Source organism: Gastrolobium bilobum, unplaced genomic scaffold (assembly GCF_033153095.1).
Source record: "Gastrolobium bilobum isolate Gb01-03AN ecotype WA unplaced genomic scaffold, APGP_CSIRO_Gbil_v1 utg12170, whole genome shotgun sequence".
Classification (NCBI taxonomy): domain Eukaryota; kingdom Viridiplantae; phylum Streptophyta; class Magnoliopsida; order Fabales; family Fabaceae; genus Gastrolobium; species Gastrolobium bilobum.
This window is the reverse complement of record NW_026898901.1, coordinates 330,201-353,763: the sequence shown is the minus strand read 5'-3', so window position 1 is coordinate 353,763 and position 23,563 is coordinate 330,201. Positions and strand designations below refer to the sequence as shown.

General features: G+C 34.5%; 2 protein-coding genes across 2 annotated transcripts; both read left to right on the top strand.

The window, feature by feature from the left end:
• Nucleotides 1-6,447: 6,447 nt before the first annotated feature.
• Nucleotides 6,448-7,439, top strand: LOC133285262 (uncharacterized). The gene has a single exon (XM_061482471.1). The coding sequence runs from the start codon at nucleotides 6,708-6,710 to the stop codon at nucleotides 7,248-7,250; it is 543 nt and encodes a 180-aa protein (XP_061338455.1). The 5' UTR covers nucleotides 6,448-6,707; the 3' UTR covers nucleotides 7,251-7,439.
• A 15,187-nt stretch (nucleotides 7,440-22,626) lies between these two features.
• On the top strand, nucleotides 22,627-23,334 carry LOC133285263 (uncharacterized). Its single transcript, XM_061482472.1, has one exon. The coding sequence runs from the start codon at nucleotides 22,643-22,645 to the stop codon at nucleotides 23,213-23,215; it is 573 nt and encodes a 190-aa protein (XP_061338456.1). The 5' UTR covers nucleotides 22,627-22,642; the 3' UTR covers nucleotides 23,216-23,334.
• The last annotated feature ends 229 nt before the right edge of the window (nucleotides 23,335-23,563 follow it).

Genomic DNA, 23,563 nt, shown 5'->3' with positions numbered 1-23,563 from the left:
AATTCATTGTTACCGTAATTACAGAAGCACGAAGAAAAGAACAATATTGGAAGGACATTGCAAAAGCTAGTGTATAATTTCCCCCTTTCCCCAGGCTTGCTATCTCTTCGCTTCTCAAATCTTATCTTAATAACGTAAAAGCCCACAATATCTAAAACATTTCTGATATCCTCTCTTACTACAAATTGCTTTCAAATGTTCGGAGTCTCCAAAGAGAGGTCAAGTGTCCCAAATGTTGGCTTGAACCAAGTGCTTCCAGCAAATAGATGAATCCAGATGAAATGCCCCGACAATCATTTCCTGTCCACTTACATTAAAAACGAACATGGATAGTGTGTATATAGATATTTTCAAAATGCAACAATAAATAAGGTTCACCCAACTTCTGATTGAAGAGGAAGGTAAACGGTACTAAGCTAGTAAGCTGCATCCCCTGCTTAATGCTAGTAAGTGATCAATTAACTGATATGACAAGTACCAAATGTCCTTCCGAACATTGCAAAGATTAGATATTCCTGATTGAAGAAAAAAGGAGGGGTAGAAGAGAGGGGGCCGTTGATAATGGGAAAGCACTTAGCGACTTACTTTTTTAAAGAAATCAACAGATACAAACTATATTTGCTTGATTAGTATTGATCTTGAAAAGACTTTTGCCCACATTTACCCATAATTCAGGATTTTGTGGAAGTATTTGTTTTAACTGACCATAAAACACTTCTGAAAATTTTGATTCCTATTCAGCCAGAGATTCCATATAGCAAAAGAAAAGAAGATTCACAAACGTAGTTTTCTAACATAAGGTTGAACTTCACCCATTAAGGGCATTGGAGATCGAACGACTGAATGCAAGAGACAGGAATTCAGGAATCTATATAGCCAGAGTTAGTTAAAAGACTACATTATCTGAATATATATTGTTTCATGTTTTCATAAGCTATATTCAACTTAAGCAAAAGTCAGCCTTCCATGATAGAGAATTTCACCTCTTAGTATTTTGGAACAATATCATAATCAAATGAAAACTTGGATTTTATAGGCAGTTAAGGTTTTCCAAATTCATTTCAATTATCGTTACAGTGTTTGAGGGGGTTGTTGAGTCATGAAAAATAGCAACAAGAAAGACCAACACAACAACAATAATAACACCATGAAACGGAGATATAAGATGAAATGATACTTTCAACAAGAGAAGGAGAATTTACAAGCCCAAAAATATTTAGTCCATTTTAATAACACTTGAAAAAGGGTATTCTAATATATTATAGAATTGTAAATAATCTGTACAAAGGGTTCTCTATTTATAGAGAATATTTGACCTAATTTTAACCTAATGGGCTTGGCCCAATACAACAAATAAATGACTAAATAATAACTAAATAATTATTATTTACAACACTCCCCCTCAAGCTGAGGAATAGATATTTATCATTCCCAGCTTGCTAGTAAGTTCTTGAAATCTGTCTGAAGGAAGCCCCTTTGTTAATAGATCAGCTAATTGACGCCCAGTGGGAATGTATGTAGTGGTAATCAACCCGCTATCAAGTTTCTCTTTGATGAAATGGCGGTCAACCTCAATATGTTTAGTCCGATCATGTTGGACTGGATTATGAGCTATACAAATAGCGGACTTATTATCACATAGCAGCTTCATAGGTCCCTCACATTTTATTTTGAGATCATCAAGTACAATTTTCAGCCACAGTAACTCACAAATGCCTTGAGCCATAGCTCGAAATTCAGTTTCTGCACTTGATCTGGCAACCACATCTTGTTTCTTACTTCTCCATGCCACCAAGTTACCGCAAAGAAACATGCAATAACCAGTGGTAGAACGACGGTCAGTCACGGATCCAGCATAATCAGCATCTGTGTAGACTTCTAAAGATAGATTGCCATCACGTCGGAATAACAATCCTTTACCAGGAGTACCTTTAAGATACTGAAGAATTCTCTCTAGTGCATGCATGTGTTTTTCTTTTGGATCGTGCATAAACTGACTGACAACACTAACAGCATAAGCTAGGTCTGGTCTAGTATGGGCCAGATATATCAATTTCCCAACTAGCCGTTGATATTGTCCTTTATCAACTGGAGGACTCTCTTCTTCATAGCCCATCTTGTGATTCTGCTCAATAGGAGTATTAGAGGGTTTACACCCGAGCTTTCCTGCTTCTTTGAGAAGATCAAGAACATATTTCCTCTGGCTGATAAAAATTCCTTTGCTTGAATGAGCTACTTCTATCCCTAGGAAATATCTCAGTTTCCCAAGGTCTTTGATTTCAAACTCAGAGGCAAGCCGTGTTTGCAGAATCTGTCTCTCCATAAAATCATCATCTGTGATAATAATATCATCAACATATACAAGGAGCACAGTAAGCTTCCCATTTTGGGAGTGCTTGAAGAAAAGAGTGTGATCTCCTTGGCTCTGTCTGTATCCTAAGGTCATCATAACCTTAGTAAATCTTCCAAACCAAGTACGAGGTGACTGCTTCAATCCATACAAGGCCTTTTTTAATCTACAAACTTTATTTTCCCCCTTCACAGAATCAAAACCAGGCGGAATTTCCATGTAGACTTCTTCTTCTAACTCACCATTGAGGAAAGCATTTTTCACATCAAATTGATTTATATCCCAATTGTAATGGGCAGCAAGGGATAACAAGATTCTCACTGTATTCATCTTTGCAACTGGAGCAAAGGTTTCTTCATAATCAATGCCATAGGTTTGAGTGTAACCTTTGGTCACTAATCGAGCCTTATATCTCTCAAGAGTGCCATCAGAATTATATTTCAGGGCATAAACCCATCTGCACCCTACTGCTTTCTTTCCGTTGGGTCTATCAATAACCTCCCATGTTTTATTTTTCTCCAAAGCATTCATCTCCTCTTGCATGGCTTGAGCCCAATTCCTATCTTTCAAGGCTTCATGTACTGATTTTGGGATTGCAATAGAATCTAGTGCTGAAACAAAGCTTTTGTGCTGCATAGAAAGATTAGCAGAGGAAACAAAGTGGGAGATATGGTATTGAGTACAAGAGGGACAGGAGGAACAAGTTTTCTTGTGACAAGATCTTTTTCCTTTTCTAAGAGCAATAGGTAAGTCATCAGAAGTAGAAGCAATGGGTAAGTCATTAGAGATATCAGAAGAAATAGACAAATCATGAGAGGAAATAATATTAGAATCAGAAACAGGAGATTCAGGAGACTCAGAAGAAATAGGAGATTCAGGACTTACCAGTGGTTCAGACGATTGAGGTTGCTGGTGAGACAGTATGGGCAGACACACTAGGAAGAGAGAAGATTGATCCAGACTCAAAGAAGGAAGGGGACGAGTCTTCTGAAGAACTATTCTCCCCCTGACGATGAGCACCCAGGAAATAAGATTCAGATTCTTGAAAGGTGACATCCATAGAAACAAAAAATTTCCGACTTGGTGGATGATAACACTTGTACCCTTTTTTATAAGGGTTATAACCAAGGAAGACACACTTAAGAGCCCTAGGATCCAACTTACTCCGATGTTGTTTATGAACATGGACAAAGGCAACACATCCAAAAACTCTTGGTGGAAGGCTCTGCAATATGGGAACAGAAGGAAAGAAGGAAGTCATGGAATGAATAGGACTGATATTGTTAAGGACCCGTGAAGGTAAACGGTTGATCAAAAAAGTTGCAGCTAATACTGCTTCTCCCCAATAAGAACTAGGAACAGATGTCTGAAAAAGTAGTGCTCTAGCAACTTCAAGAAGGTGACGATTTTTCCTTTCAGCAACCCCGTTTTGTTGAGGGGTATCAACACATGTGAGCTCATGAATCATACCTCTTTCTGAAATGAATTGTGACAGGCGTTGATTGACGTACTCAGTACCATTATCAGATCTGAGTCTTTTAATACCCTTACCAAACTGAGTCTCAACCATGTGATGAAACCGAATAAATATCTCTGGTACTTCAGACTTGTCTTTCATCACGTATATCCATGTTATCCGAGTACAATCGTCAATAAAAGAAACAAACCACCTTGCACCTGAAACACTGTGCACTTTAGAAGGGCCCCAAACATCAGAATGGATAAGAGAAAAAGGTTCCCTGCTTTTAATAGTGCTAGAAGGAAATGACACTCGATGGTGTTTTGCAAATTCACAAACATCACAATGAAAGGTCTCAACCGAATTATTGAGAAACAGATAAGGGAACATAGACTTCAAAAGACTAAATGGTGGATGCCCGAGACGCTTGTGATAGAGCCAAATCATAGACTCTGCAGTAGAAGGATGACGTGTCATTAATAACTGATTTTTGCTAGCATGGTCTGGAAGGAGACGATACAACCCATCCTGTTCATTAGCAACTCCAATTGTCTTCTTCGTAGTAAGATCCTGAATAAGACAATGAGAAGGAAAAAATGTGATAGAACAATTCAAATCAGTTGTAAGTTTTTGAGTGGAGATAAGATTAGTAGAAAGCTGAGGAACATAAAGAACATTTTTAAGAAACAAGGAAGGTTGAATTTGAATGTTACCAGAACCAATAACTGATTTATGGGATCCATCAGCTTCGGATATAGTATGACTACCAACAGTAGGATGATAAGAACAAAACAACTCAGTACGACAAGCCATATGATCAGTTGCACCAGAATCCAAAATCCATGAGGTTTTAAAATCAGTGCAAGAAGCAAGAAGAGATATAGAACGTGTGCTCTTACCAGATAAGATCGAAGAACTATCATGCTCGGCCATTCTTTAACAAAAAAAGTTAACAACCAGCGATAAAATCAACCAAACAGAATATCAAATGACCTTTGATCAGAAAAATAATTACAGATCCAGACAGAAGACAAGAAGACGAGAAGAATGGTGGTGGTCCGGTCCAAAAACACGGCCGCACGCGCCTCCACGCGCCGGAGAAAGGAGCTGCGCGTGGGATTCACTCGCCGAGAAAGGGGCGGCGCGTGAGAGCGCGTGGATGGGCTTCGCCGGCTGAGATTTTTCTGGTGTGGTCGTCCGGTGAGCGCGCACCTGTCTGTGGGTGGTCGCGGTTGAAAAGTCGCCGGAAAGTGGTCCAAACGGTGAAGACAGATCTGATTGGAGGCGGTCGGAGGTGTTTCGGTCGTTTGTGGCGGAGGAACAATGCATAGAATGATAGATCGGAGGAAAAATAAGGTCAACAATGGTCCCCTTGGTCCAAAAGGTCCCCGGAAAAATTTTTCGGTTGCGGCTGATGGCAGCAAGAGGCAAAGAAATTAGGGTTTTGTTAAAAAAGAAGATAATATGTGCGGAAGCAAAGCCCTCAGATCGAGAGCTCACGGTTTTGTTTCTTGGGACACCCCACAAAAGGCCTCACACTAGAAGAGGTAGTTAAAAGACTACATTATCTGAATATATATTGTTTCATGTTTTCATAAGCTATATTCAACTTAAGCAAAAGTCAGCCTTCCATGATTGAGAATTTCACCTCTTAGTATTTTGGAACAATATCATAATCAAATGAAAACTTGGATTTTATAGGCAGTTAAGGTTTTCCAAATTCATTTCAATTATCGTTACAGTGTTTGAGGGGGTTGTTGAGTCATGAAAAATAGCAACAAGAAAGACCAACACAACAACAATAATAACACCATGAAACGGAGATATAAGATGAAATGATACTTTCAACAAGAGAAGGAGAATTTACAAGCCCAAAAGTATTTAGTCCATTTTAATAACTTTAAATAGTATAATCACATTTAGTGATTTCTCAATACTTGGATTAACACATAAAATTGATTCTTTTCTGAAGTTTCTTCTAATTTCTTTGTTTAGGGGCAGAGGCTACTCTAATGCTACAACATTACTACTGTTCTGTAAAGCTCTCTGACCGAAAAGAAAAATGCTGAACTTCATAGATACCAAGACCAAGTCGAATTTTGGCATCATTATGAATTTTGATCGCTAGCAAAGTACCACCACAATTCGGTATTCTTTGGAATTTGACTTTTGGCCTTTGTGAATAGCAGCCAAGATCGTTTATTCCTACTTACTCACCTAAACCGTGAAGACAAATTCAGGAATTTAATAAGCAATATTAGTGTCATTGACTCTCTTTTCTGTCACCTTTCTTAATTTAATATTATTTTGAAAAATATTTAATTTTAAATCAAAAGTTAATTGTCTTATTAATTAACATCTAATTAAGATATAAAAAAAAATCAAGCATTATGAGTAGTTAAATTTATGAGTTAAGATCTAATGTTCAAAACCTAAAAATTTGATGATTCAATAATTCAAAATAATATTCCCCAAAATAAATAAAAAAATGTAAATATTATTATATAAAAAGAAAAGCATCATGAATAATTTTTCAAACAAAATTAACATTAAAGATAACAAGTGCAAACTTTAAAAATGAATTAATTTACTCCAATGTTATATGACATAATTGAACAAAGATGCAGAAAAAAGAGAGTTAAAAACAATGTCCGCGTTTTTAACACTAGTTTGCAAATGCCAAAGGAGCGAATATCCCAATTCGCACGACATTCCATAATCGCGTCCTTCACAATACACCCTTGACTTTTTCCTTACCTCTGTGTAGGATATAAACCCTCACACATCCCTTCTTATTCTTCACACTCACTCTCATCGTTGAGCACACAGTCTAAAAGAAGAACTAGTACCCTCATTCTCTCTTTTATTGAAGCACAGATATCTTTAATTTAATTACTCATGGGGAACGCTGCTTCTTATTCTTGTTTAACTGTTAGTATTGAGATTCTGAAGAGCGGTTGTTGTAGGCGTAGTACTAAAACAGCGATGCTCTTGGACACAAGTGGGAAAATTCGTGAGATCAAGGTACCTGTGAGATCAGCGGAGCTCATGATCGAAGAACTCGGCCACGTCATCATCCCGGTGGAGGAACTCCGCCGAACACGACGGATTTCGGCCTTACCGGCAGATCAGGAGCTTCTGGGTGGGAAGGTTTACCTGCTGGCGCCGGTAAGTAGGGTCCACTCCAAGGCTTCGGAGTCTGAGATGGCGATTGCGGAGCAGTGGTGCAGTGAGAAGAAGAGTAACAAGAGTGGCCCAAGGAAGAAGAAAAGTGGAAATATGGCCAAGGTTTCACCGGTTTCCACGTTGAGTGGAAGGGACGGGGAAATTGAGGTTTCCAGTTTCCCAGGGAGAGGGAACCTTGTCGGAATACCCTGTCATCAATTGGGGTCTCGAGGACGCTGGAACCCTGTTCTTGAACCTATTTTAGAATCCCCCTGAGTTTTCACCCAACACTTCTAATCTAACATTAGAATCATCATACTTTTACACCTTCTTTTTTAATTGAACTTTACACCTAAATCGATCGAATTTGTTGAGAAGGTAGATGTTGTGAAGCATTTGTCAGCCCCCAATTTAATTATTCATTCATTCTTTTGTTAAATTTATTTATTTATACAAATTTTGTTGTTGATAATGGGCAACTGTAGTTTGTGACTTCGTGTTTCTTCTCCGCCCCTTTATGATTATTTTTTTTTGAGTAAATATCATTTTTGGAATTTCACGAGGCCCGTTTTAGTCCCTGGAAAATAAAAAGGCTCATCGTGGTCACTCAAAAATTCAAAAGGACTCATTTAGTTGAAATTGTGGTCCCTCACAAATTCAAAAAAGACCGATATTAGTTCTCAAAGGAACTAAAATGGGTCCAATTTAAATTTTTTAGGGACCACGATGGGCCTTTTTATTTACTAGGGAATAAAACGGGTCTCGTGAAATTATCTGAGGACCAAAAAAGATATTTACGCTTTTTTTTAAGAAGAATAAAATTGGTCCAACACATTTGTATTTTCGATCCATTTTTCTTATGGTGTTGCAAAAAAAATCTTCCTCAACCGTGATTATAACTATGTATTTTGAGGAATATATAGTTATATGATTCGTATTTTCTACAGTTAATGTAGATAAGTTAGATATCTACATTGAGCTCAAAAAGATATTATTTTGGGACATAAATTTATTTCAGGGTTATAATAATAGTCTTCTTCATTATAATTTTTTAATTTTTCAACCCAAAATGACGTCGTTTTAAGAGTGAATATAGATAACTTATCTATATTCACTGTAAAAACATCAAAGTCATACACTCCTAGAAAAGTCTAAATTTTCGACGAAAAATATTACATCGAAATTACCAATGACAATTTCGACGGAAAATAAATTTCGTGGAAATTTCCTCCTTCGAAAACTTTTGAAAAAATAAAAGCTAAAAAAAATTATATTTGTGAAATTTTCGACGGAATTCATATTCCGTCGAAAATTTTCGATGAAAAATGAATTTCATCGAAAACCTATGAAAAAAATAAATGTAAAAGAAATTATATATGTGGACTTTTCGACGGAATTCATATTTCGTCGAAAATTTTCGATGGAAAACGAAATATTTTTTTCTCTCCATATCAAGCGATAACTTTTGAAGAGAAAAAAAAAACAATTTTAATATTATAACTATGTACTTCCTAAAATGTAAAAGATTTTTTTTTTTTTTGCAGCAACATAAGAAGTAGATTTTCCTAGTATATATATATATATATAGAGTTTGATTTTCTTATGTTGCATGAGAATTAAATTCTCATGTTGTGACTCAATTAGTGATGGGCCCCACATTTAAAAAAAAAAGCTTTGCACGCAAATTTAAGGGTCATAACATGATAATTGAATTCTCATGTAACATGAGAAAATATTTTCCATATATATATATAGGGCTTATCGTTTCTCAAGCTGTTTGAGATAATTTTATCTCCGGCTACTAAATCATAACCATACAAAGATGGATCAATGATAATAAAGGAAGAGAGAAAAAAAAAAGAATCATAACCATTCAAAGGTGAATCAATTAATATAAGGAAATAAATAAATAAAATGACGTAGTTTTGGGATGGCCGAAGATAAACTTATCTCAAGCTGCTTGCGAAATATTTTTTCCATATATGTATACATATATATATATATATATATATATATATATATATATATATATATATATATATATATGAGGTTTATATTTTTAGAGTTGTTGTACGTGCAGTAGTCAAATATTTGCCATATATATGTGAAATTATTAAATATGGAGAATCATAATCATACAAAAGATGAAAGCATTAAATGTGGGGAATTATAATCATACACCTGACATTGTTGTACATAAAGCGATTGTAGAAATAATTTTACCTATATATATATATATATATATATATATATATATATATATATATATATATATATGAAAAAAATATTTCTCAAGTTACTTGGGATATATTTATCTCCGGTCAGCTCAAAGCTACGTCGTTTTGTCTATTTATTTCCTTATATTAATTCATTCACCTTTAAAAGGGTACGATTCCCATTTTTTCTCTTTCTTTATCACCAATGATCCATCTTTGTACGGTTATGATTTAGTAGCCAGAGATAAAGTCATTTCAAGCAACTTGAGAAACGATAATGCTTATATATATATATGAGGTTTATATTTCTGCTGTTGTTGTATATGCAGCAGTCAAATACTTGCCATATATATACTTGAAAGCATTAAATGTGGAGAATCATAACCATACAAAAGATGAAAGCATTAAATGTGGGAAATCATAACCATACACCTGTCATTGTTGTACGTAAAGCGGCTGTAGAAATGATTTTATATATATATTTGTGGAAGAATCACACCAAGGAAGCATTAGTCATCCAAGGAAGCATTCACAAAATTTCTTGAATAGGAAATTAAACCAATCAGGGAAGAATCAAACCACTTTATCATTCCAGCCTACAGGTTCTACTTTGAATCCTTTTCTTGCACTCGGAGGGAAGTGTATCATTGAAAATATTAGAGAAATTATAGCTACTGCATTTATGATTCACGAGTAACCTTTCAATATTGTGGAAGACAATGTTTGGATGTGGGCTTTTAAGTTTGCGAATGCTGATTTTGAGAAAGTTTAGTGTATTACTGCAAGAGAAAAGAAAAGTTTGAAGGCTTTATTGATGGATGTGAACAGGATAGTATAACTACTGATATGTGGAAGTCTAGTCACAAAATAGCTGAATATATGGCCATCACTGGCCATTTTATTGATTCTAATGGAAATTACAAAAGTGAGTGTTGAGTTTTGTTAAGGTTCCACCTCCAAGAAGTGGAGTTGATGTCACTGATGCAATTTTTAAATGTCTACATTTATGGGGAATTGAAAGTAAGGTATTTTCAGTATATGTGGACAATGCAGCCTACAATTATGTTTGTATAAGAATTTTGAAAAGCACATTAGCAACAAACACTAATTTAGTCCTTTGTGGACAGTTATTTCATGTGAGATGTTGTGCTCACATATTGTATTTGCTAGTGCAACATGGTCTTAGTCAGATCAAAGGTATCATTGAAAATGTTCATGAAAGTGTCAAATAAGTTAATCATTTTGACTCAAGATTGAAGACTTTCTATGATATTGTTAAGAAGATGGGTGTAAAACAAAGGGAACTAGTTGTTGATTGTCTCATTACATCGAATTCAACATATGAAATATTGTTTATTGCTTCTAAATTTAAAGATGTTTTTCCAGAATATATGTTAACTCTCCCAAATGAGAGTTGATTTGGTTTTTTTATGATGAATTTGCTGCATAAATTTCATATAAGTTGTCTTGTTTGCATGATAGTTGAGCTAAATGTTGCATATTCATGATTAAGTTCTTTGAGATGACTAAGTGTGAAAAATGAGACAATATTCCTTGATTTTGTATAAGAATAGATGATTTGTTGAGTGTTTGTCTTCGCAGGAAAAGTTGACGCCAAAATGTTGTAGCAGAGAAGCTGACGAAGTAATGATATAGCAATCGGTACAACATAACAGCAATGACAGAGGAGCAATTGAATTTTCAAAATTCAAAAGTTAGTTATTCCCCAACAAATGGATAAAGCACCAGCAAGCAAGGATCAAGGACGATCTTGAAGATTAATTATTATCCCAAAAATCCCAAAGATTAAGGACAACAAACTCTTATCTAGTCAACAACAATATTGGCACGAGAAAATCAAGAAGATCAAGATCTTATCCAATCAAGTGTCAACAGCCCAAGAAAATATAGATAAGATAAGGCTGCAACAACACAATTCATGGATTCTCACTCCCAAACCTAAGGCCCAATTAACCAACCACCTTTTCCTATTTAAAGAGGACTACATTACGAATTCAAGAAGGCTGGGAAGAATGTAGTACCCCACACCACGTTTTAGAGAGACAAAGTAAGATTCTTTGAGGAGGAAGAGGTGCTGGAGCAAGACCGTGACAAAGTTTTACAACAACATTCATTTTCAACTTCTTTTCTGTTTTTCAATGAGTTCTTTCTTCCTCATCTCTGTTTTATTTAATTTCACTATGAGCTAAATTACTCTATAGGTTAGGTGATAGAATACCTATATTGTAATATTGAGATGTATGCCTAAATATTGTTTTTATTAATGTTTAATTAGTTATTCAACGAGTTTGCTTATTCTTTTTCATGTGTGCATATCGAGAGATACATATATGATATTGAGGAGGTTGGGTGATATGCATTTAGCATATAGGGAAATCTAAGCCAAAAAGAGAAAGAATGTTGATTAATCTTAAGCAAAAAGGGAAAATATTACTGATAATCTGTTAAAATCTCAATCAGAGATTGCATATTGATTTTGTGTTGATTTCGTAGGAAAAACAGACAAACTGGAGCTAAAAAGGAAATTGTTAAACTAAAAGCCCACGCTGAGAGCGTGGGTATGACGCTGTAAGCGTGAGGAGACAATTTCAGACAGAGGCATCCACGCTACTAGCGTGGGACTCACGCTAGTAGCGCCAGAGGTCAAAAACAGATAGAAGCTACCACGCTACTAGCGTGGAATTGACGCTAGTAGCACCAGACTCTCAAGCAGTACACGCTTGAAGCGTGGTAACCACGCTAGTTGCGTTGAGCTCCAGGATTCTTAACAAAAATCCCACGCTCACAGCGTGGGAACCACGCTAGTGGCGTGGGAGGTGCGTCAATCAGCATTAAATCCCTTTTAAATCAGAGTCAAGATTGCACGGAGATTGCGACAAGGATTCGATCAAGATTCTACACAAGGTCAAAGACTCTATAAATAAAGACTCAGACCTCAAGAGAAAAGAACTTTTGCACGGGAGAAATTGCGAGCAATAGGAATCGGAGCAAGCTTTCGGTGACTGAAGATTCAAGATTTCTTCTTCCATTCTTTCCGGTCATTATTTAGTTTTATGAATTCTTTTGAATATTTTGAATTGTCAGACATGAATATGTCTGTCTAGTTTTTATATTGTGGTAAGGGTCACAACCTTTGATGTGAACCCCTTGTAGTTTGGTTAAATTTATATTTAATTATTTCAATTGATTTATTTTATCCTGTTATTCATCTATAATTCTTTTAGAATTGATCACTCTATTACGATTGCGAGGGTTAGGGTTTTCAATAGGAATATTGGGATTCTAGTTCATGACAAAGGGTAAAATAACAATTCATGTATGCACTAGGGATAGGCCACATGAACTGCAAACGTGGAAAATTCACTGGGTTAAAGGATTAACTTGAAAAAAGATTTCTAAGGGATTAGGATTCTAATAGGGTTAATAAAGTTAAGATCACTAAGGGATTAGGGCTTAACTAATTAATTAATAGATGGTGAATTGTTTGATCAATTGGGTAATTAAATGTAAACATTAATTAATATTACAAGGTGGGAATCGAAAAGGTGTTGGCATCCTTTACTGTAATAGCTTTTTAAAATATTTTCTCAAAAACCTTTTATTTTAAATTTTCAATTTTCTCTTTGAATTGTTCACAAGATATTAAATAGTTCACAATTGTTTCAACACAATTATTATCAAAAATCAATTTTTATTCATCCAATAAGAAATGAATAGTTAAAATAAATTTGGTGTCTTAATCCTCGTGGAGACGATCTCTACTCACTATTTTATTACTTGGTACGATCGGTTCACTTGCCGATTTTACGCAACATTAATGCCGAGAGGTTTCCGAATCCAGACCCTTGTTGAATTGTATGGATTAATTAGGTTAAAGTTAACTTGATTAAGTTGTGGGTAGAAAGATCATTCACACCACATAGCCTTTGAACTTGAACTTTAACAATTCAGTAATTAGTTTGGCCATAGAGATGTGGGAATTAGTTATTGGGTATATATGTTAGGTTGGCCAAAAGTCCCAGCATACTTTAGTGTTCGGTTACTAATTAAGCATTGATATAGCATCGTTATAGCATCATTTCAGTATTGCTGTATCAGGGAAATTGAACCTGACCTATATCTCTTCTGTCATTTTAATACCTTTAATTAGCTTACTGTTTTCTTAGTTTAATTGTCTTTTATTTTACAAACCTAACCATAAAAATTAATCATTTTTTAGTTTCTTTACTTAAATAATCATTGCTTTATAAATCATCTCTGTGGGAACGATACTTGGACTCACACATCCCTTTATTACTTGTGACGCGTGCACTTGCATATTTGTGTGATTGATTTAATTGATTGCAAATTGCACAACAATATAAAGAGTATGAGCCACGTTATAATTGTTTGCCATCAACTGAGGAATGGGAAAAGGTTAAAAAGGTATGCCATCTTTTAGAGGTATTCACTCTTTTTACTAATGTTATGTCAAGTACTCATTATCCTATAGCAAATTTATACTTTCCTGAAGTGTTTAGGGTGAAACAAGTTATTGATGCTACTAGGGATGTAAATGGGCCAGGCTGGCCCAGCCCGGCCTACATTGAGCCCAGCTCAGGCCCGGCCTTTCAGAAAAGTAGAGTAGGCTTAGGCTTATAAAAAAGTTTTTTTAATAAATAGGCCATAGGCCAATTTTGTCAAGCCCGGCCTACAGCCTTGTAGGCTGGCCTATTTAATTTATTAAAATAAAATAATAAAATAATATTTATTTTATGTGGCAAAGACACAAAGTACCAAATATCAATATCTCTTACTTTTTGTGCTATTTTATTTTATGAAAGGAAAACTTGTCTAATGTCTCCAAATTTTACATGTTGTTGCAGCTTAATACCATGGAGCAATGTGTACCTTGCTGGATTATGATGTTACTGATGAAGATCTTTCAATAATACTCTTCTTTCCCTTGTCTTGATGGTGGTTTAAAGATTTTTAGATAAATGACATTCTCTTATAGACTTTATTTCAGCATCCAGTAATTGTATTTTTCTTATTTTCCCATTTCTTTGACTCTATTCCTCTATGATATACATTCTAGAGCTGAGGTATTATGTTGACTCTTTCTTGTTTGTCATTTTTTTCTTATGAGAATTACTAGTGCATGCATGAATGGAACTTTTTTTTGCTCTATACAATTATTTTTTTTGCTTAGTATATATAGTGGGAGGCCTACAAGGCCAGTAGGCCATGTCAGGCTTTCTTATTTTTGAAAATGGGCCGGGCTTGGCCTACAAATAAAGCCTTTAATAGGCCAGTAGGCCAGATAGGCTAAATTTTTTTTGACGTAGGCTTGGGCGAGGATGGCCAAAGCCCAGCCCAGCCCAGCCCATTTACACCCCTAGATGCTACAACTGAAGACGATTATGATTTTATGAGAGGGATCACAAGTTTATGAAAGATAAATTTGATAAATATTAGGGGGGAATGCAATACGTTGATGGTCGCTGCTAGTGTTTTAGACCCACTATGTAAATTCCATATGGTGAAAATTTTCTTTCCACTTACATATAAATCAGAATATGAGGCATAAATTAACATGGATAAGGTAAGTGAAGCTTTAGAAGCTTTGTATAATGAATATTCAGCTTTAAGTTTGCAAGAGTCATCCTCTAATAGTCAGGTGGGGTCTAGGATGAACGTATCCTGTTCTACTCCCTTTACTCAAGTTCTATGTGGCCTTACCTCTGGGTTTGACCAAATCATGAGCATCATGCGTGAATGGGAATCTATTCCTGCAACAAAGTCAGAGTTGAAGTCATATCTTGAAGAAGGTGTTTATGAATATCATGAAAAATCTCATCTTTCATTTGACGCTTTAGAATGGTAGGGGAGTAATAGCTTAAAGTATAAAATTTTATCACAAATGGAATGAGACATACTCGATATACCAATCTCGACAGTAGCATCAGAATCAACATTTAGTGCTGGAGGAAAAGTTATTGATGCTTATCGTTCTAGTTTGGCTGAAGATATCATCCAATCTTTAATATGTATTGGAGATTGGCTACGTAATAAATATGGCTTGAAGAAAAAATAAAAGGTATAAATTTGATCAATTGAAATTATTTTATAATTTAATTATATTTGAATAAATTTTAATAAAAATATGACTTTATTTTTTATGTAGGAAGATCCAACATCTCAGCATGTGAGATTGCCTATACGAATCCACTTTCACCCCAAATGAATGCCCTTCACGAACTGATCTCTTATGCGTTGCAACACGAACATATCTCCTTCTACTTCTAGTAAATCTTTCAAACCATCCTCAGGCGCAAAGATGCAGTGTATGAGCACTCTTTCTTTCAGATCTGGACTTATCTCAATGACAACACTATGGAGGGTGATGACTAAAGTGATGATATATATACATATATATATATGGGTTTAGCAGATGTACAGTGACTGCACCTAAGGATTGGTGCAGTCATATAAAACTACTTCATTTTATAGTGTGAAAGCATTAAATATAGAGAATTACAACCATACAACGACAGAAATAAATATAAAACATTAAATATGAGAAATCATAACCATACAAAGGTGGAAATAAATATAATATTTTCATTTTCTATAATTAATTTTGAACGCAAACTTCCTTTATCCCAACCAAAACGACGTAGTTTTTAGGTGACTGCATCAATGCTTATATGCAGTCACATTACAAATCATTTTGCCTATATATATAAATATATATATATATATATATATATATATATATATATGGATATCAAAAAACCCTAGCCCTAAGTGTAACATCCCGAGCGCTGACGAGGGCGAGGAGTGATCGTCGGTGCGAAAGGGCATGGACAAGGAGTGGCTCCTGACAGGCTTCCTGCGACGGGGTACATGATGAATCGAATCAACACCCGAAAGAGAGGGATTCCAGAGACTATGCTGGTATGGGACGGTACAGTTGGGAATAACTTATAAGAATTAATTGGTACTACCTATACTAACAAGATGTATCTACTTTTCGGTAGTCCAGAACGGAAGAACTCCATAGTTAAGCGTCGACTTGGGGCAATTCTGGGATGGGTGACCTCCTGGAAGGTTTTCCCAGAAAGTGTGCGAGTGAGGACAAAGCACGCTGAAAAGTCTCATGTTAGTGTGTGGGGATAGTCGTTGATCCTTGCAAGTTGCTAGACGTTACACTAAGCATCTTGAACTCTAAACTTCTTGGGCTCTGCTCATACACTGAGCCCAAATAGGCTTAAAGTAAAAGAGCACAAACTCAAACTCAACATGTGTCCCCTCCTTTGCTTTAAGAACCAAATGAACAAATGATTTATAGTTATCAAAAAATTATGGTAAAAAAAAAAAACACGCACACACACACAAAATAAACCCGCAGCTACTAAAATTAAAATAATAATAGTTGGATACAAAATCAAAACAGTAGTGCTATATTTTATGAAATGGTTTAATGTTTCCTATATTATAGGAGATAAATTTATCTCCTACATATATAAAAATATGTGGGCCCATATAGGCTCAAGTGAGGAGAACAGAGAAATTATAAATCTCATATGCTTTTTATTTTTGGTAAATAAATCTCATATGCTTTTATATGTGTGTAGAAAATAAATACATCTCCTACAACATGTGAAACAATAAATCAAAAACACTTTTATGAGTATAAATATGAATAATGAGGCCTTTTCTTTCTTTACCAATTAAATGACACTTTTTGACCACTTCTAAACATTCGAAAAGCATTTTATAAAAATTATTTTGTGCTTGTTAGTATATCTGAAGGAATTGGTTGTGGCTTTTGATAGATAAATTTTTTATCTTAATATTGAAGTAAGAGGTTATAGAAAAAGGGGTTGAGAGAAAAATAGACAACAAATAAACCATAAGACAGAGACCAAGAACTAAAGAGTTTGATATATGGAAGGAAGCGTGAGCCAAATGGAAAAATGTGTAACAACTAATATGAATAAAATAAATAAAAAGAATGATTCAGCTTTCTTTCTTTTTTTGGTAAATAGAATGATTCAGCTTTCTAATAATGCCTATTTTAGACGTATTTATACAAAATTGGTTTGTAATCCACTTTGTTTTTTACAAAGCTTTTATTTCTTTTAGAAGTATTTAATATTGATTCGAGTATAATCAGTTATCTTTAAATTTTATGTTTTATTTTTTAGCATTTTAGGAATAATTAATACCAAAAAAAATGTTTAGAACTTAATTATAGATTATTGAATTTTGAATATTAATCACCATTTTTTAGAATAAAAGTTCTCTTTCATCAAATTTCAAATTCATTTATTCAACTTCTATTCTACATGTTTCGGGGTATAGTGATTTAGTAATTTAGTCTTACGAAATGATGAAAGTTTAGTCCTAAACTATTATTCCAAAGGAGACACTATGCAAAGCAGCAACAACTAACAACCATTTTTAAGCTTTCCTTGGAGAAGAATCTCCTTAGTAGCTTAGGATTTAAAATAGCAGGCATTCACATGAAATTCAAAGAAGACATTGTGTTCTTTTACAAACTATGAGACACTTAGTAAGTTTTTGGACAGACCAGGTACGTGTAGGAGATTTGATAAAGTAAAGTAATCTGGTCTAAAAGAAGAATATAGAATTGAGTGACCTACATGTTTAATTTTGAGATTAGAACCATTACATACTTAATCAACATCCTGACCATTGTATATGGTTTTGTCGAACAGGTTGTTTGCATCTAGTGTAAAGTGGTTTGTAACTCTAGAATCAGGATACCAGCAGGAGTCTGTGATAGAGAAGTAGTCAGAGTTTTCATCATCTTGTTGGTATGCACCAGCATTATTTGTTACTGCCATGTTAGCCTGCAGATTGAAGTTGATGTTCTGTTTGAGGTGACTTTGAAAATTCTGGTTGAACCTGTGATGGCAATCTAAGGCTAGGTGGCCAAACTTGCCACATACTTGACACTGAGGTATATTGTTGTTTGCATTATACGTGCCTCCACCTCCTCTATAAGGTCGAATTCCTCTTCTATTTCCATAACTCCTTCCTTTATTTTGATTGTAGCCTCCTCTGTTGAAATTTGAGGGATTATTTTGTCTTCTAATTTGCAGTTGAGCCATATTGGCTTGAAGAAATCCAACAAGATTCCTTTTGTGTTTCTCTAGTCTTTGTTCTTGAGCCATCAAGAGTGCCTCAATTTCTCTTACAATGTAGGGATCAGTCCTTGAAATGATTGATGTTACAAAAGAGTTGTAATCTTCATTGAGACCGTCCAATATAACATCAATGTGATCTTCTGAATTAACTGGTGAACCTCAAGATGCCAAAAAAATCCAATATTTTCTTAACTTGGAGTAGGTATTTCGACACTTCACCTTCTTTTATGGTGTTCTTTAACTGCATTTTGAGTTGTTTGACTTTTGCTCTTGTTTGTCATGAGAAAAATTCTTCAATTTTGCTCCAAACTTGGAATGAGCTCGAACAGCCAACCATACGTGTGTGTATAGAGACTCTAACATGGAAGAAAGAAACCACAACGGGAGCAACTGGTCTTGTTGAGCATTAAGAGCCTTCTGTGAATTTGAACTCAGAACTCCATCACCAGTAGCAGCACCTTCTGCATTTTCTCCAGTAGAATTCACCCAACAAGTACAGTATCTTGAATTTCTTGTATAATGAATCTGGTTAAGTCATAGCCTTTGATTGTGGCTAATGCTTGTTGTTTCTACGACAAAAAATTATCCTCATCCAGTTTGAATAAGATCGGATTGGAAAAGTGTGAACAGAGTTTTGCATAGCTCTATTGGTCTCCATGGATCAGAAAGCTCTGATACCATGAATTATTAGATCAAGAAGAAGAAGAGAAAGAACGAAGTAGAAAAGAGAGAGCCAAACACTTTGATTTTTTTATTTTGTAAAGAATGAGTGAATCGGTTACAATAGTGAGATCTAATCTCTATTTATATATTGATCTGAAACTAAGAAACTACATGTTGTTAAATATTCTAACCAATGTTGTAAAAATCGGACCGGCCGGGTCGATCCGGAACCTGATGAACCAGTCATTTGACCGGTCCGATTTTCACATTGGATCAGCCAAGTACCAGACCCAGTGCGACCCGACCAGTTTTGATGAAAACCGGTGACTCAGCCGATTAACCAATGACCCGACCCGAATTTTTTAAAAAAAATATTTCCAAAAAAAAAATCATAATTGACATATTTGAGTGATCTGTTACTTATTGACTTACATAAGTTATGTATCTACAATACTAATATTATCTTAGTTATGCAGTATGCAAGAAATTTTGATTTGATTTATAATTAAAAATGTCATTTATTGAACCTGAAATACCAATATCACAAACATTATATGTTTGTTTGATCCTTTATTGGACAATAATGTATAATTTATTGTTTTTTATATTGAACTATTTAGAATTTATATTATTTTTTTAGCTATTTGAGTATGTTTATAAAATTTTTAATATAAGTTATATATTTACATACAATCTCTAGGTTATACGGTTGAACTAGTGACCCAGTAATTCAGTATCTCGATTGGATCAATGACTGAACAGATTTTAACGAGATTGATTCTAACTGCATATGGTTTAAAAAAAAAAACAGAAAATAGATTCTAACTGAAACCGTTGTTGGGCCATCGGGCTTTCAGTTTTGTCCTAAACTACTAGTCCAAAGGAGACACTATACGAAGCAGCAACTACAACCATGCTTGTTTCTGGAAACGTTTTTTTGAATATTGCGTGGTAGCATATATATTGTTGCTGGAAGCATCTCACACAGAGGTCAAAGTTTCATTTCAGTCACTATCGTGTGAGCAAATTCTTACCTCATCTCATATCAATACAAAAATCTAATTAACATATAACATGTGACACATAAATTAAATGCTATGGTTTGGGTGGATGCATCGCTGACAAATCGACAATGCGTAAAGCAGCATCAACCACGCTTGTTTTTGCAGATGTATTTTTGGATACTGCATGACAGCATGCATTTTTTTATTTTTTTTCGGGAAGCATGCATCTCAAACGGAGGTCAAATGTTGAGTGACTATTGTGTGAGACAAATTCTTACCTCATCTCATAGTATATAATAATATAAAAATAATAATTAAAATATAGCATATTGACTCAGATTAAATTTATAATATTTTAATAAAATATAAGCATTTAAATGTATTATTCAGAGAAAATAAAAAAATCTCATTTGTTAAACTCTATTGATCAATGGAAAGAATAATTGTTATCAAAACTGAACTGGACAGTTTAAGCGAACTAACTATGAACTCAACTAATTTAGTTATGCATGGTTCAATTCAAAAGTCGGATTATCAATCAGAACATTTTGAAATTGGTTAAAATTTAGTTTTACTGACGAGTTAAACTAATCAGTCATGGAATTATTACTCAATACTTTTCGTAAAGATTTTTTTTAAAATTTTTTTTGGGTAAAATCATTCTTGTTACGTTATTTAGGGCTCGTTTGGATGAACTTTTTTTTTTCAAAAGCTGCTTTTTCTTAAGAAAAAAAGCACTTCTCGTTTTTAGTTCGTTTGAATGTCTGCTTTTAAAAAAAGAAAAAGTCACAAAACTATTTTTTTCAGAAGCTAAAATTTGTAACTTCTAAGAAAAACAAAAGTCAAAAGCCAAATATTTTTTTTAAAAACTAAATATTTTTATAAAAATATAAATAGCTTTAACTTTTATAAAAAATACTTTTAAAATAAGGAAGAAATAAAAGTTACTTTTTTGAGAAGCCCAAACAAACAGGCTCTTAATTCAAACAATGTGTTCAAGTAGTACAAATTAAGTCTCAGCCAGATGACTATCTCCCTTTAAATTTTAACAACTTTGAGAAATTAGTATTGATAACATAAAAGAAAACTTTACAGGGGGCGTTTGGTAGTCGGTGTTTTTTAGGATTTCTTAGAAACTGAATTTTTCTAAATTTGTAATTTTCAAATATTATCATAAACGGAGTGTTTTCATCATAGTTTTGGATAAAAAAAATTTCTCATCTACCAAACGCCTCCTAAAAAAACAGAGGGACAAACAAATGGGAAGTAAATATGTAATAAACAGACTCGTTAATATTAGTTCATAGATAATTATAAATCAATCGACAAACAACAGTTATGTCATTCTTTTTCTTTTTCTTTTTTGTAAATTTTGGATTTTATATTTCTTATGCTGTTTTAAAATGAAAAAAATTTCTTGCTGACCTATAGAAAAAGTGTGCAATATATCGTTTTTTAAAAAAAAATAAAATAACAATAGGTCTCATAAAACATGTATATGCAGAAACTTTTCTTTTCTCCAACAGCTGAGAAATGTAAACCCTAAATTTATATTGAAAATCATTATACTTTCTTGTTGACTTAAATTTAAATATTAATCTATTCCTATTAAAGAATAATATAAATTATTAAAAAGACCTTCACTCAATCGATTATATTTTTGGATTGAATTGATTGTAATAATCTCCTCCTTTCTTGGTCTAATTATTGTCCGTTATCACGATTTACCATGTAACTTTCAAGAAAAATTCCCCTTGAATTATGCCAAATAACTCGCGCTACCTTCCACGCGGTCATGTTCATGAAAAAAGTGATTCCTCATCATTCTCGTCGTTGATGGCGCCTCAGATCAATGATAGCGTACAATGTAGGGTAACCAATGCTGTGAATGCATGTAGTTAATTTTTCTGTCTACTACTACTACTAGTCGACAGAAAAAAGAGGTTACAACGTAAAAATTATACTACCCGCAAGCAACAAAAACTTAACTTTAATAAAGTGGGACGTCACTAGCAATAGAAGGAAATGGAAAACAGAAGGAGAGAGAAATCGGCGTGCTCAACAAAGTGAATGCTGCAGCACATACCAGTATATCACCCATATATAATAATCTAATCAAATTAGTCAATGAGTTCTAGTTGAACGGTTCCTTCAATTCGTTTTCCTGTTAGGTAAATGAACTCCGCAATAACAATCTAAATGGGACTAACACGAGTTTTAACTTTTTATCTCAATCGCCATTCCTAGCTAGAAATAAAGATTTAAGATTACGACAAATCAAATTAACTGGGAAGATTTCATTCTTTTAAGGAAGTAAATAAATGTGGGAGACATCCTATTTCCCAAGTCAAAGTCCGAAGTAATATTGTAACAGACAACAAAACTAACGACCCAGCCAAATCAAAACTACCAATTAAGTCCAACATCATGTGCGTCACAAGATGGAGCGGTTTAACAAACATCAATTCCTGTTATGTACATATTCCCCTACCCCAATATAACGCAACCTAAACCCAAGCTTCTTTTTATTTTAACTCAATTCATTAGAACTTCACAACTAGTTTTCCCCCTCCTGGTCAAATCTTTGATTTTGAACTAAACCCAAGATGGGAAACCAAATCTCACTTCGACCCTCAGATGCCACGGGCAAAATTGTTTTCTGTGATGGGTCGGTTCATGAATTTGACAAGCCGCTAACAGTGGCAGAGCTCATGTTGGAGCACCCACAACAGGTAGTGGTTGAGTTCCATTCAGCTGTGAATCAAAAAAGGCCAAATCCATTGCCTGCTGATAAGAAGCTAGAGATGAACAACATATATATGATGCTTCCAATAAAGCGAGGGAAGCCTGTTGGTTTGAGCAGCGAAGAAACTCGCCGCATTCTCTTGATCGTTAACTCTGCTCTGCATTCCAAGTATCTTGTGTGTTCTTCAAGGTTTCTTCCCTGGCTTACCCGTCTATGCCAGACCACTGCAATTGTAGAGGCTGAACCTAGGGTGGCTCAGAAAAAGGAAGAGGGGAATGAGTTTTCTGAATTTTTACCAGAATTTTTAGAAGGGAGGCCAGAATATTTGAGTAGGCAATTATCAGGGAAAGGGTGGAAGCCTAACTTGGACACCATTAAGGAGAAGAACATTGAGAGAAAACTTACTCACTGGTTGTTCCTCAAGAATTTTTAGTGGTAGTGATTTTAATTACGGTTGTTAATTAATGAAAATATGGTGGCTTTATGTGGGTGTTCTATATATGTAAGAAAGTGATAAGAGAGTTGAGGTATGCCTATTGTATGCATGTGTATCTTGGGTAATTAAGATCCTTGTTTCTTCTATATGGTGAACTTCTGTGGCAGGAATAGTAAAGCTGCAGAATCGAAACTGTGAAGCCCTTTCTTCCATTGTCCCCTATTTTAATTGAACTTAGCAAAATCAAAAGCTTTAGGATTAATTAGAATTTTGCTTTATGCTCATGTTCTATGTGCAAGTTCACGTAAATTAATTTGAGACTTCATAATTTATGTTTGTTGCCGT

Bases quoted from the DNA above. Each gene is read 5' to 3' on its own strand.
- LOC133285262 (XM_061482471.1), top strand. From the start codon at position 6,708: ATGGGGAACGCTGCTTCTTATTCTTGTTTAACTGTTAGTATTGAGATT.
- LOC133285263 (XM_061482472.1), top strand. From the start codon at position 22,643: ATGGGAAACCAAATCTCACTTCGACCCTCAGATGCCACGGGCAAAATT.